The sequence below is a fragment of the Durio zibethinus genome, chromosome 11 (assembly GCF_047325235.1).
Source record: "Durio zibethinus cultivar Kanyao isolate XHJ-2024 chromosome 11, ASM4732523v1, whole genome shotgun sequence".
NCBI lineage: Eukaryota > Viridiplantae > Streptophyta > Magnoliopsida > Malvales > Malvaceae > Durio > Durio zibethinus.
The window spans coordinates 399,598-415,367 of record NC_143172.1 but is presented as its reverse complement, the minus strand read 5'-3'; the positions used below and the strand labels follow the sequence as shown (position 1 = coordinate 415,367).

At 32.7% G+C, this 15,770-nt stretch overlaps 2 protein-coding genes across 3 annotated transcripts; one reads left to right on the top strand and one right to left on the bottom strand.

The window, feature by feature from the left end:
- The first annotated feature begins 3,025 nt into the window (after positions 1-3,025).
- LOC111291147 (uncharacterized) lies at positions 3,026-7,519 on the top strand. 2 transcript variants are annotated; one of them, XM_022882767.2, is made up of 9 exons: positions 3,026-3,677; positions 3,906-4,068; positions 4,199-4,276; positions 4,509-4,872; positions 5,017-5,129; positions 5,333-5,497; positions 5,639-5,778; positions 6,816-6,908; positions 7,004-7,519. In XM_022882767.2, the coding sequence occupies exons 1-9, from the start codon at positions 3,604-3,606 to the stop codon at positions 7,161-7,163; spliced, it is 1,350 nt and encodes a 449-aa protein (XP_022738502.1). In that variant the 5' UTR covers positions 3,026-3,603; the 3' UTR covers positions 7,164-7,519. The 2 variants fall into 2 exon arrangements, with proteins under 2 accessions (XP_022738502.1, XP_089623513.1); XM_089767387.1 differs by lacking the exon at positions 7,004-7,519 and having other exon boundaries at positions 6,720-6,831.
- Positions 7,520-9,443: 1,924 nt separating this feature from the next.
- Positions 9,444-11,785, bottom strand: LOC111291146 (putative carotenoid cleavage dioxygenase 4, chloroplastic). The gene has a single exon (XM_022882765.2). The coding sequence runs from the start codon at positions 11,500-11,502 to the stop codon at positions 9,679-9,681; it is 1,824 nt and encodes a 607-aa protein (XP_022738500.1). The 5' UTR covers positions 11,503-11,785; the 3' UTR covers positions 9,444-9,678.
- Between the last annotated feature and the right edge of the window lie 3,985 nt (positions 11,786-15,770).

Genomic DNA, 15,770 nt, shown 5'->3' with positions numbered 1-15,770 from the left:
TTAAAAATATTTTTAAAAAATTTTTATTTTAAGAAAAATTGATACTTTCAACTTTCCCTCTAAATATTTTTTTAATTTTTATGTTTAAATGAAATTGATATATTCAACTTTCCTTCAAAAATATTTTTTTTCAAATTTTTATTTTAAATAGATCATTGAAAATTAAAAGATGTTTAATTAAATAAATAACTTATTTCAATTTAGTCAATAAATAAATAAAAATAAATAAATAATAAAACTAAATGAAAAAAAAAAACCTTTGGCTCGGCTCGGCTAAGCTCAAACAGAGCGTGGCTCAAGAGACAGAATCAACTGAAGTGACTTGGTATGCGGCTTGGCTCAACGACTCAGCTTCTGCTAAGGCGAAACGTAAGGAAGCAAGTTAAAGTGGGTCAAACAATCGAGTTGGGTTGCCCAACAATAAAACGCATAGATTTTGGGTTTTCTTAAATGCCAAAACGACATCATTTTGACAAGACTAAAAGGCTAAGTCTCAGCCTTTTTCCTCAGATCCCACTTTCCCCTTCTCTCTCCACCCCCTTGTTTTCTCTCCCTCTCTTTCTACCTAGACGAACTTTGGTTGAATCTTTCACTGGATTCTAAAAATTCTACCGGAATCTGGGTTGGGTCTTCGAACGGACGTAAAAAAATTCAATCAGTACCAAATTTTTCAACCAAATTTTAAGAAGCCTATCGAAAAATTCAACCGACGTCGAAAGATTTATCGAAAACTGAAAATTTTCCAAAAATTTTACAAAAATATGGGATTTTCCAAATTTCTCAAAAAAAAAAAACCTCTTTGTTTTATAAACCTAAAAAACTACGATTTTTTTTTAAAAACTTTTTGCTTACTATATTTATTTACTTTTACTCTATTTTCTGCTTCTAATTTTCTCTCTGTGTATATTTCTGTTCTATCTGTTTTGTGTCTTTTGCTTTTGTGTTTGTGTGATTTTATAGGGCCTAGCAGAAGTGTTCTTAATTAACCAGGAATCCACCATTTTCGGATTATCATAAAAACATCAGAGTTATCTAATAAAAATTGAAAACAAACTTTAACTCTCAACCACTATCCATTCATGGCACTTTTTTTAATTTTTAATTTTTATCACCTAAAAACTAATGACAAATCCAAAAAATAGATAAAAAAAAAAAATCAAAGATCATCCTAAAAATAAAAAAAAAAAAAAACCAATTGGGTTTGATAATTTGGGCCTAATTGAGTCAGGCCCAATAAATATGATTCCGGATATCTACACTACTCCTAAACTAAAAGTGAGCATTCTGTTGCAAAGCTAGCCACTGGGAAAATACGAACCACATAACATAAGCCATCCTATCCCTACAGTTTTCTCATCTACCCCTCTTTTGCCTAAATAATTTGTTTTGCCTTTGTAGTTAAAGTGGTTATAACAAAATTTTGCCTTTTGCTACGGTCTGTCACATTGAAATGGTGAAGTATGGAGATTAGGGAGCCATATATTTCTTCATAGAAAGGGCAGTAATGGAGGATGACGGATACTATCTTGTTGAAGATCAGTCCACGATATGATGAAAACGTTTCTGCATCACCTTATCCTTGTGTAGCTTCTTCTGGAACCGTGGCTCGTTCATATAAAACAACATATTGAATATGGTAAGAGTTCTTCAATCAATTTATAACAGTGGTTAATATTTTAAAGAAGCTTTTTTTTTTTTTTTTTTCATTTATTACAATGAATATTACATATATATTTTAATTTTTATCTTTAATAATCACGATTTATTGGTTTTGAAATTAAAGACAGCATTTGAAAAGGATATACATGCTTCAGGGCTGATGTGGACTAAGGCCCAATAGGGGCCACTTTCCAAGTCTTAGCTACTATTAGATGGGGCCATGGCCCATATTTGACCCCCCTGTAGATGCAAAGGCTGCCGCGGTTGTCATTTTCGCAGTTGAGTTGTCTAGGCTGTGATCATTGTCCCATCTATAAAGACAAGACCGTAAAGAGTCTACCGTTGATCAAAAACCCTTTTTTTCCCAATCGTCATGGCATAATTCATTCAACCATAAAGAGTCTATTGAGAATAATTCCACATCGAAAATTCATAGAAACTGATAGATCCATGTTTCCATCAAAAGCGAAAAGGAATTTTGTTAATTTGTTATTGTTATTGGTCAGATTGGGTATGCAATCATATACGTGATTGACGAGGCAGGAAGCAAAAGTAGCTCAAAGCAAACTTCAAGGTGGGGCTAACCAAGTTGGGTCCTATTATAATCCGATCCACTTTCTCCACCCCAATTGTCCATTCTTTTTTCCCTTCCTCAAGAAAATGGGATGTGACTGTGAATGCAAAAGCACACGGAAAGCAGTCTCTCACTCTCCGTATGTATCTTTGCATTATATTATTAGTGTCATGCAACCTTATCCAATCCATTTGCCCTCTTCTTCAATCCAATTCAGTAAACCAAATGTTGAACTTGAAGTCAATGCCGATGTCAATAATTAAACACCTCCCAGATTAATTTAGTTGCTAAAAAATAAATTTTTTTGTTAATTAAAGTTTAATTTTTATGAAAAATTTTAAAAATAAATTTTTAAATAATCATATCATACGAAAAAAAACATATCTTTTAAATTATTGGTAAAAAAAAAAAAGAGATTCAAATCAAATTTAAGAAAATCTTGAACTCGTGTAAAGATTACGGATATTGAATAATTTCTAACATCACCGTTCAGCTTCCCTTGTTTTTCAACTAAGGCCTTTTTGGGGATTTTGTGTCTTTTTTTTCCTTTGTAAGAGAAAGCTAAAAAATTAACCAAAATGCAATGTGGTCTCATAATAATCATATACGTCCCTGTTCTTAACTTTGTGTTTAGGATTTAAAAATTATAAGAAAATGGAAATAATAAAGTGAAAAAACAGAAATAAAAAGACAAGATCAATAGTGGAAGGCCAAAAGGAGTGAATTCCAACTTGCACACCTTATTCTCAATTTCTGATCCATAAATTTGGCATTACCTTGGCTTATTTGTTTGCTTACCATATCAATTATCATCGAAGTTCCAATTTATTACCATAACCAAAATTGAAGTGAGGGAGAAGGATCAGCTACCCTTTCCTTCCAAATCTTCTACATCTCTCCTTCCTTTCTTGTAAACTTCAAATTGAAGCTGCCAACTCTACTTTTCTGTTGCTTCTTCCTAAGCACAACTTCCATTTCATTCAATTGAAGAAGAATACTAATTTGTTAAACTTCAATTCAGCTTCCAACTTATTATGGATTTTGGGAATTCTTGTTTCTTCTCCTTAAATCAGTCTTCATTTGGTTCATCTTATTGTGTTTGCTTTAATACATGTTCTAAATCATCCATTTTTTGTTTTGGAAGTGGTTTCCCAGAGCCCAAGATCTTAAACTCTATCTTGAAACCCTCTTCTTCTTCTTCTTCTTCTTCTTCTTCTTCCAAATTCACTGCTGCATCGTCTCCCTTTAGAGAAGAAGCTTGATCCTCTTCCATTCTACGTTTCTTTTCTTTTTTTTTCTCTTGCTTTAGTGATAGACTATTTTTTAGCTCTATTTTTCGCTTTTCCCAGAGCAATTTGCAAAGAAGCAAAATGTTGTGCGCATCATATTGCGTGCCAGCGGCAGCTATGGCTTCTCCGGCATTTCCTGATCATTGCTTTATCAGGTAATTCTTTGATAATTGAACTTGTTTTTCCCTCTGTCTTTTTCCCTCTTTTTTTGTACTTAGTAATCGATTTTCCTAAGTGGGTTTACTATAATTTGACTGTTGGGTTCTCGTAATAGGCAGGGGGAATTAGAATATTTTTTTAGTAGTATAAAGAATATAGAGTTGGAAGAAGGATTTGTAGTAGGAAAAGCCCTGGAATATCCGTTTATTCTTTACGATCATCAGGTATGATCATCATCATCATCATGATCACAAGGACTTGAGGAGATGGAGGATTAGGACCATTGCTGCTACTTCAGCTTCTGCTTCTGCTTCTGCTTACCCTCCCTTTTCCAATCAGATTCAGCTAACTAAAGACTCTTCTTCCCGTCACAAGTTTTACCAGGAGGTTGATCTACTAGCAATATATGTTGTTCATCCATTCTGGATATCCACATCACCATGTCAATACTTTTTTATTCCTTAGCCTATCTTCCATTTCCATTTTCTAATGTTCTGTTGAATAATACAATCAACAGGCTCTTAATACTGCAAGGGACAAGTTCACTCGGGAGATCTCCTTCCAGTCCAAGGACAAAGACATCTCTCTTGCTAAGGTGCAATATAATGATTACCTTCTTACTTGCTCTTCTTTTTTGTTTGAACTTGTCAAATGGTGCTACCCCACTAGATCATTTATAAAGCATTTCCTAGTTCATTGTTTATATGGTGAATGCCTGAGTGGTGAGAAGATAAGCTGATACTTGAAAGAGGTACTTATAATTACTTCATTCATGCTTTTGAAATGTAAGTTGGAAGTTTTATTTTGCTTGATATCTCTTGGTGTAGGCTTTGCTTTATGTTGCAGCTGAAGATGAGGCATTCATGGCTTTTAACCGAGAGATGGATGCTCACTCCCTCCTGAGTGAAAGGATAAATGTTTCTTCCCCCTCTGATACCAAAGAGTGGGATTCTGTGGAGCAAATGCCTTTGGGTGGAAAGACCATATCTGAATGGCTGAGTGAGTTGGATGCGATTGCTAAAGAAGTTGAAGCAGAGCTAGTTTCAAGAGACATAGGCTGCCATCTGATTGAAGTTTTAGAAGCAGTCAATATAGTTCTTTTTGAGTTAAGAGGCTTCAAAAGATCCCCTGTTCTTGTAGATTCTAAGCATTCATACTTACACTCTGTACTGAGCTCTGGATGTGGCAGTGGTAAAGCCTCATTCTACTTCTTTTTTGCAATAAGAATTACTTGCCACAGCACATATTCCCTCATAATTTTGATCTAGTGGCATTGCATTTGTTTTTCTTTATTGTCATTTAGGCAGTATATAAATATGATTTTGTTAATTACAGCAATTTTGCTTAGCATAATTTACATTGAAGTTTGTCGGCGACTTAGTCTAACCATTGTGGGATCTCGAGTTGGGGAAGATTTTTTGATATGGCCCCAGACAGGGTACCCAGAGGTACTTTACTCTTGAAGATTTATTTTTGCGGTTTATTTTTGTGGTACATTATTCTTAATTCGTGCTTGTAGCAATGCATGTTTGATGTATCACCCAATCCATGGTTATGGTTCCTGCTTAGAAAAATTGCGAGCAAGTCTTTCTCTATTGGCCGCTAGTCAAGTTGAGTTAAATTCACTTAATTTCTACTCTTCTCTGTGTAGGAGCTTTTCAAAGTGACTTCAGGACACAGCTTGTTTGCTATTGTCAATGGAAGGTGTGTGGAGGACCCTAGATCAATGGCATCAGATTTAACTGGTACTTCACTTTTAGGGCTTGAGATAGCTACAAACCGCGATATTATTGGGATTGCTCTAGCCAATTTAATTGTAAGTCCTAATCCTTATTATCAAGTTATATTAATTTTTGTATAATGTGTCTACATTTCATTACTTTCTTGCAAACTATTCATGCCTCAAAGTATACTTCCAAAATTTCTTACATACAAAATAAACTTAAAAAAATTGCAGAGGCTTCACTGGAAACGTGCTTCTAGATCAAATCATGGGTTGATGCTGACTTCTCCCCTTAGGCATGTTCATAATGCTGATGAGAAACCTAACAAGATCGATAAATCAAATGTCCCTTTGTTGCGGCCTCAAGATCTTAGGTAAATTCTAATTTATCTTTTCTATTATGGTAGCATAACTTACTTCCTGATATTTTCTTGTATGTAGCAGCTGTATTGTGTTCTTATACAACGTTTGACTGTTTTGAACTGCCAATCAATAGTTTAGTTATGCATGCAAATATGAGATGCTCTATGTATTTGGCATCATACATTATGATCTCATGAATATGTCTACTAGATTAAAGGCATTGCCCTGCAACTTTGTTATGTTTAGCTTTATCTTGTATTCAATTTTATAATATTTTAAGAGATAAGGTGGTTTGCATTACTTGTTGATTTTGTAAGGTAAGTTGCATATTCATCCATATTCTTTCACCATTTTTTCTAAATACATTTTACAAGGAAGTTATCTCTGTAATAAGATGGGCGACAGGGTGGGCCCAGGCTGGCATTACTTCCACATCCTGCTCTACCAAGAAAACACTTTCACTGTCCTTCCGTTTTTTCCCACTCCACACGGTAAAACAAGCATGCTAAATGTGATATTGACATGATCCGAGGGAGGTATTTGTAGTTAGCTCATATGCTTTCCATTTGAATGTAACCTCTAGTTATCTTTTAAAGAGAAACTCGGTAGTGGGATTAAGCTTTTGTTGCAATAAATCATTGACTGGTAAGGAGCTGCAGCTTGCAGTATTGAAGATAGTCATTGATAAATTTCTAAAGTCAAGAATCATGAATCTTCATGGATTAAGTAGAGAAGACACTTTATAATTGGCTCATCTGACATGGTTATGAGAAATCCAAACCTGCTAGTATTTTGAACCATTTTCCCTTTGTACACTTTCTGACCGACAATGTTAATTTGGCAGGGATTTTATATGTGATGCAAAGTACGTTTTAGAATTGCTGTCAAAATTGTTTCCCCATTTACCCCATTCTTTAAACTATATAATAACCTATTTGTTTCTCGTGGGTAGGATATGTCTTCGTAATGCATGAAGAAGGTTAATCCTGTTTATACTTTGCAAAAAGCATCTTCAACGTGGCATGCTAAACGTTGGATTTATTTGCAGGCTAGCTATCATGGCTTCAGAAAGATTGTTGATTCTGCAGCCACATAATTGGGCACTAAGGAGAGACCATGGCATGATGCTGTATTATAATAGGTATCACTTCTGAAACTTGTTTAATTTTAAAGAAGGTTTATTTAAGGCACTTTAGGGGTGATGGATGAAATAATATTTGATATTTAAAATGTCAGGGAATATGGCAAGGCTGTGCAAGAGCTTAGCATTTGCATGGCCTTTGCTCCGGAAGAGGAGGCAGAGATTCTTGAACCATTTGTTGAGAAATTGCATCTGATGCGGCTGGAATCATCATGGAAGTCTTTGGGGCACGCAGGTCGATTGACAGTTCCTTGATTTTGTAAATAACCTTCTCTCTCTCAAACCCTCCTTCGCCACATATGGTTTAACGTATGAATTCTGCGGATTGTGATTAGCGTAGCTTTTTGGATAAAATGAACAGATGAACTCCAAAATATAGGAATGTAATGGAGATGTAGGAACAAGAGGGAACTCCTTGTCTGTCTTCCCCTCTATTTTTGCTGTGGCGCATTTGTTATTATACCATGACGGAATGAGGAACCGAATTATATGTCGGAATGGCCCTTTGTGCAGCCATTAGATCCGACATTTCATCGTGCTAGTAAGATACAAGTGGTGAATGAAAAATGGGCAACCGGAGATCAGTGATGTGGGCCTACAGTTGGATTCTAGTCGTCTCTATACCTTAAAAGGCTTACCGAAGTGTACCCATATGGCTAGGCCAGAATTTAGAGCTTCTAACATGGGCCTGTAGAAAATATTGGGCTTAAGATTGGAAAAGCCATGTCGTGGTCGAGGCCTAGCCGAAAAGCAAAACCCAGATTCCGGATTTAGCCTAAAATCTTCACTCTTAAGAAATCAGAGTATCCTGCCAATCCATCTGCCTTTTCTCTTTATTTCAAAATTCAATATCATTAATTTTAATTTTATTATTTCAAAATTCAATTCCTTTATGACAAAAACTAATTTTTATTAACATCATTGTTATTAATTTTATTAAAATTAATTTCACCGTCAATGCAAATGTGCTCTAAAACAAACAGGCTTTGCTTTGGGGTAAGCATCACGCAAAGGCAAAGACGCAAAGTCAGGGTAGGGGGTTTACATCTCTTTATTAAAGTTTAAACGTCTTTTTGGGTGTTTGCCGGTAACCTGAAAGCGACTCCTGAGGGAATGTGGCAATCAAGACTGTCCTCGCAAATTTAATCGTTTCCGGAGATTTCAAAAAATTGGTGGTTATTATGATAAAAATAATTAATAAAAATAAAAATATATAATATCAATAAATAGAAAATAAAAATTATATTTAAACTTAATATTTAATAGATATTAATTAATGCAAATAATTATCATATATATACATATAAATAAAATATATGTACATTTAGTCAAACAAGACATATAATTACTTAAAACATATGTAAATTGGGTCATAAAAGATAATTTTAATTTTTTTAGTAATTTATGTTTTAATATTTTTTATTAATTATTTTTAATCAAGGAATTAAATAATAAATGTTTTTTTATTGATTGTCCCATTTTGTAATTCTGCCCTTCTCTCCTTCCGGAACGAGGACAGCGTGTCATAATATCATTTCTTCTCCTCATAAATACAATATAAAAAACGGATAAACATTACGTGAACATCGTTTTTCTTTTTTTCTTTTTTGTTTTAGGCTACAACGACCAAAAACAAAAAAATAAAATTGATGTCTATAAATGCAAACAGCAGCCTGCTCTTGCCACTCAAATAAATATTTATTGTACAATAATAGAACTGTAAAACGCTGTGCGTGTGTGTTTTTTTTTGGAGTATTACAAGCAAATTCAATTCAGTTCCTTAAGGTAACACTTAAATATAATTTTTTTTAAAAAAAAAATCATTATTTTTGTCAATAATATTATTGACTCAACATTAACTTGTTAAAATTTTAGTTTTGAGATGAACTAGAATAAGATACATTGATCACAAGCTGATCATTTTTTTTGGCCAATCAAAAGAAGACCAACTAATTTGGATTTCATTAATCATCTGTATTATAACTTGGAATTAGTCCATAAAGGGTGGAGTGAATATTCTTAATTGATAATTTCAATGTTCTAAATATTAGGGAGAAATATTATAAACTTAAAATCTTTAATATATCAAAATATATCTATTGCTGCTTAAAAGAGTTTATGTCCTGTTTAAATTCCGATTTACTTTAGCTATATATATATATATATATATATTGATTAAATTTTGATTTATCTCTCTCGTATTCAAACTTGTAAACGTATCTCATTGTGCATTGTTGTATGATAAAAATGGAAAGATGCAATACAACAAGGCATGGCCATTAGTTTCATCCAAACATCTCTTCATTAAAGTGCTTTATGATGCCATAATTCAAGTTTATTATGTTTTTCTATACGTGAGATGGCATGTTAAGTGACATTATTTTATATTTATTAAAATTTAAATTTCTTATAATTTTATATTCAAATTAAATCTTTATGTTAACATTGCAAATTAAACATGCCTTTTCTAAAAATAAGCTTGATGCTTTGACAATGTCACTCTCAAAGGCTCGATTTCACTTCTTATCCCTCGTGTATTCGAATTAATTATAAACTTATCATGTATGATACTGTTTTTTTGTACATACTTACAAATGCAATACAACAAGGCTTGGCCTTTTTCATCCGAATATCTCTTGATTAAAGTGCTTTAATTATGCATACACCTCGTAACTTCATGTGATCTGCTATAGTATAGATTAGTCATACGTCTATTACAATGTTTAATGTGTGATCCGCCTGAGCCTGAAGGGAATAAATTTATCTACTTCTACAGCTTATTTAAGTCGGTTTCCCTCACAAAAAGTCCATGAAAACCGTACGGCACCCTACGGGGCAGCTTCACGGCAGCCACGATGTCAAGATTTGGTGACTTTGCGTCCATCACCAAGAACCTTGACTGTCCAGTGTTTTCATTGTGAACATATGAAATCACATAGCCATCATCCTCGTCTGCCTCAGGATTCCCTGGATCCTTGGCCACAAAGAATGGTTCCCCGCCAAAGCACCCTGGCCCATACATCCTACTAGCAACTGTGCACTCCTGGCGCTGTCCATTGGACACATCCAACTTTACCACTCCTGATATTTTTGGCATTGGGTCGCCTACTGCTGCGTACAAATATTTGTTCCTCTTTGCCACATAAGCAGGATTTAACACTGCGAAATCTAAATTTCTTGCTGAAAGGGGATGCCTTGTTACTAGCCCTGTTCTAAAGTCGATTCTTACCTTCTCCACTAAGGCATGAACAAGGTCCATTCTCTCCAGGGTGTGTTCTACCGATAGAATGTTTGGTGCAATCATGACTATCGCGTTACCATCATCTTCATCCCACGCATTGGTGGCGTGTATGAGGTTGAAACCTGGCACATCAAACCACCTTATTTCTGACTCGTCTTTTGCATATCGAGGGATGACTCCGATTCTAGGTACTTTGGCTGGGTCTGTACCCACAGGAGATCCTCCTCCAAAGATCATTTCCATGGGATTCATTCCTATCTGTATGTCAGCAAATATTGCATACTTCTTTGTAATTGCAAAGTCATGGAGAAAAGATGGGCGGGACAAAGTGAATATAGGAACATCTGGCTGTTTATTTCCATTCGCATCAAAGTAAAAATAAGTTAGATATGGAGGCATAGGTGCATAACGGAAAGCGAAGGCCTCGCCAGTGTCAGCGTCCATCTTAGGGTGAGCAGTCATGCTCATAAACAGCTTTCCATCAAAATCAATGCGACCTAATGTTTCTATATCCCCCCCGGGTGTTAAGCGTATGGAATAAGGTAGATCTGACTCACCAAGTGCGTAGAGACGGTTTCCAAACAAGGCCAAACTAGTGTTTGCAAGACCAATACCGTTTGCAGGATTGTACTCACCAGTTAGTACTCTGGCAGCGGTGAGAGCGCCGCGAGTTGCAGCCGCAGTTAGGCCGTTAAAGGCAGAGAAAACATTTGGAAATACTGGAGAACCCATTTCGTTTTCAATGGAGTACTTGTAAGTCTTTACATATCGGCTACAGAGGGTAGCCTGGCCCTTGGAGATTCGGATCGAGTGAAGCATACCATCACCATCAAAGAGGTGGTAGGGTCCTCGAGGGAGGTACTGAGGGTTGGGGCCGTTACGTATGTATGCACCGTCGAGGCAAGGTGGGAGGGATCCTTGTATAACGTCACACTTTGTTGGAGGAAGCTCATCAACCGGAGCAAAGTTGTGGGAGAGAACGTGTCTGGGATCGACCGAGGGGCGGATTGGAGGGTCTATGAAGTTGTTTATGATGTCGTCAAATGTATTGAAGATCAACGTGGATAACTTTGGTTCTCCTCTTGTCTTTGCTCCAACTCCAACTGATGTGTATGATGCCGGCGGTGGAGGTTGAGTTTTAGGAGATGGGGGTGGTGTTTTTGTTGTGGTGGTGCTGGTGGTTGTGCCAGGAATACTGGAAGCTGGAAGTTTTTCTTCAATTCTAACAGAAGAAATGTAGAGTTGAGGAGCATAAGATGGTGACGAAGTTGATCTAGGTGCGGTGATGATGGGCGGAGAACAGAGTTTTGATGGTGGTAAGGTGGAGAGAAAGGAGGAAGACAGGGCGTCCATGTTGAGTTGCTTTGTGCTCAACGGACGCCTTGTCTGGTGGAAAAATATATAAAAAGTAGAAGAAGGGATGAATGCGGTCGGCAAAAACAGGAACCTTGGGGCGTTATTTATGAGCGAGCAGAGTGGAAAAACGAATGGCTTAGAGTACGTAAATAATTAGTCTTTGAATTACCTGAATTCTTTTAAAAACGCCCATATTGTACTCAAATAAGTTTTTAGGTTAAACTCACGATTAATTGGGAATGTTCGCACTCGTAATAAATGCCAATGGTGACTTTCTAATCATGATAATTGATTGATTGTGAAGAACTTTACAATATCATGTATCTGAATCTCAGCACCAGGCCAGTTCGTTGGTAATTGTATTCCTTCGGCACTTGAAAATATCTTCATCCATGGGATGAAAAACAACAAATAAAATTTACATGAACATACCGACGATGGATACAAATTTGGGTTCGATTGTTTCGTAGAAAATAATTTTTAAAAAATTATTTTGAAAAAATATTTATATTTTTTGAATTGAAAGAAATTTTTTATTATTTTGATGAGTTAATAAAAAAATATTTTTTGTTGTTTGATTTTTTAAAATATATATTTTTTTCAAATAATATTAATATAATTATTAAAATATTAAAATATATTAAAATTATTTGTTACTAAATTATTAATATTAAAAAATAATTATATTTTAATAATAATATTTAATATTAAACTATTATGTTAATATAAAAAATACTTAAAATAAAACTATTTATTATTCTTTATTAATAGTATATTATTTATTAATACATTATAATATTATTTATTAATACATTAATATATTATTTATTAATATATGATTTATTAATATTAATAAATTAATATAATATTATTTATAAGCAAAATTATATTTAAAAGTATTGATAAATAATTTTACTCATAAATAAATTTTTTTAAATATTTTTCTTTTTTAAATTCGTAAGATAATTTTCAAAAAAATTATCTTATTCTTCATTAATCACTAAGTAATTTTTTATTGACTAATTAATTTTTTATCAAATAAATACCTAAAAATATAAAATTTATTTTTTACGGATAGGATTATATGTTTCTAAATTTCACCATTGTTAATGTGTATGATAATTTTTTATATATATAAAAAAAATTGCAACATATACAGTATATAATATATAATAATATTTTTTTAATTATAAGGTATTGCGAGAAATATAGGTGTTCCAAATTCTATTATTTAATGATGATAATGTTTGATATAAGGTAAGCAAAATAGCCGACTATTATCCCCATTTGGCAAAGACGGAAATCTAGTGAATGTTTGAGAAAAGATTTGAATGTTTTTCAAGCACAGAAAAAAGGAGGGCCCACAATTATCTTATTCGATATATACGTTACGGCTAAAAAATAAGGTCATGAATTGAGTGATTCCATCTACCACTAGCTAAGGCAATGTATGAGGTGCAAAACACATTTGGGAGATGATTTTTCCTGAACCAATTAATGCAGGATGGGACCCAATAACATGTCATCATTCATCCACCCACCTATCACCTGAGTCAGCCTTATTTCAAATTTGCATTATTTGTTCTAAAATACTATAATATCCCAATAGGATTTTTTATATATATAAAAAAAGAAATTATTTGCCTTATATGATATGATGATAAATGCTAATTATGGAAGAAGAGATAAGAAATCGAAGAGAAAGATAGCTTCCATTTTTCTTTTTGTTTGGTAATAAAATAGACATTTTTTTAACACATATTTTAATTTCTTTCTTCCAAAAAATTGGTCATAATTGAGAACAAAAGGATAGCATCAAAACCAGTCTTAGATCATTTTTACAAGGATAATGATATATACAAAAAAAAAAAAAAAATACACATAAATTATTTTGTAAAAATATTTTTAAAAATAAAAGAATAAAATGACTTTTTAAAAAAGTGAGGTCTAAGATTTTAATTTGATTGCAAGGAATTTACTATTATTAATATTTTTATTTAAAAAAAATTGGAAGAACAATTCATTATAATTGAAAATATAAAAAATAGTTTTTTGAAAAAAGAAATTGACATTAAAGAATCACAAAACCCATTATCTTATTTATATTAATTGAAAATTGGAATGGTAGTTAGTATTACAGTTTATCTATTTGCTTAATTAATTATATTATTTTCAATTAAATAGAAATTATTTTTATCATTGCTAGGTAAGAAAAAAAAATCTAGTTAAAACAAAATGGAGATAATTTTTTATCCAATAAGTGAATAGGATGGATGATATTTCCCTAGTGGAAAATATATATATATATATTTATTATATTTCTAAAAAACAAGATATTTGGTATATGGATCATAAATTTCCTCCTTTCTTTCCATCAAATAATCCCATTGTCCCTGTCATGTGTCAATTGATTCCAGCTGCATATATACTTCACCAAGAATTGCCAATATTTATCACTAATATATATATTTATTTATTTATTTATGAGAGTTACTATTTGTTACGTCCAATTCCATGCAATTTCCAAAGTATACATTCGTGTTTCATGGTTCCAACTCCCGAGTTAAACTCGAGAGCAGGTGGACAGTTCCATTTATGAACGAGATATTTATTTGAGATTTTTAAATATTTGATAATCATTTTAAATTTTAATTAATATTTTTTATTTTAGTTTATTTATTATTTATAATTAATTTTATGATTTTTTAATTAAAAAAATAAAAACTTTAATTTTATAAAAAAAGTTTAAATTTTAATACTAAAATTATTAAAATTAATTTTTTAAAATTTCATAATAATTTTAAATGAAGGTAATAACGGGTGTTGCAACTCCAAAGGGCAAATGAACGCTTTATGTTATTGTAAATTTATTAATTTGAAATTTAAGTTTATTTAAATGCCAGTAATTGTATTTTCACTATATATATTATTATATCGAGTGGTCACGATTTCATTCAAGTAGGATCGCTTTTACGATGCCTTTGGATGTGGGCTTGGCTATGACAAGTGTTAGTTACGGTAACAAGTTTTGAAAATGACCAATCCTATATATGAACTGAATGGTTAAAATTAAGCACCCAATCCAAAGCATTAAAGCACTTTAATGAAGAGATGTTTAATTATTTGGACGAGGAAGACTATATATCTTTTAAGTAACTTAGAATTGAAACCAGAGATAAACTCTTCAAGTAAAAGCTGACATCTGATTTATCTTCATATGTCGAAGATTTTATCGTCCTCTCTTGTAACGACCGACAAGTATAGGACAGTGCAAAGGACACAATGGGGTAGATGGGGCGCCGCGCATCAGCACCACCAGAGATATAGAGGGACGGATCTATCATTCGTTGCTCTCTACACTAGGCATCACCCCCCAACTTCAAAGTTGGCTGCTATATATTGTCAACAGTCAGTTTTGGGAAGGGACACATTTTTTTGGCCAAAAAATTTGCGGCATTAAGAAGAAGAAACAGGGCAGAGCAAACAAACAAACAACATTAATGGTTTTTTTTTTTTTTTTTTGGGAGGGGGGGGGGGGTGTGGTTGTTAGCTGACCATCCGTCGGTAAAATATCAAATGAAGATGCATGGCAGATGGGCACAGTTTCTAGTGGAGTGTTTAGCATTTATATTTGGTATATGATAAAATAAAATAAGAAAATATTATAAATAAAATAAAATAAAATAAAATAATTTTATTTTATATTTGATACATATAAAAATTAAGATAAAATAATTATTTTTTTAAAAGTTTATATAAGTTAAATTATTTATATAATTTTTAAAAATATAATTAAATATATAAATTTAATTTTATAAATTAAAAATAATATTTTTCATTTAGAAAAAATTGAATAAATTTATATAAAAAATATTAATCCTCTTTGTAATAATTATTACTTTTTAAATATTTATTAAATATAATATAAAATTATTATTATTTTATTTTATTAATAATTTTATATACCAAACATGAATTTAAATGCCATATATCCACACTTATTCTTTTCCCAACCTCCTCCTCCGTTAGACATGAGGAAAAACCTATGATTTCCTCCGCCACAACTTCTAAAACATCAAGCACGATCATCACCAACAGCCCACACTCAATAGCAGATATTATCTATTTGTGGATTACACTAACAGATTATTTGTGGATCTATCTTTGCCAATATTATTTAAAAGGCATTGATTACGATTGCGTCAACGTCCAAAAAGAGAAAGAAGACCAAAAAAAGAACATATATTGAGCTTATAATAATATAG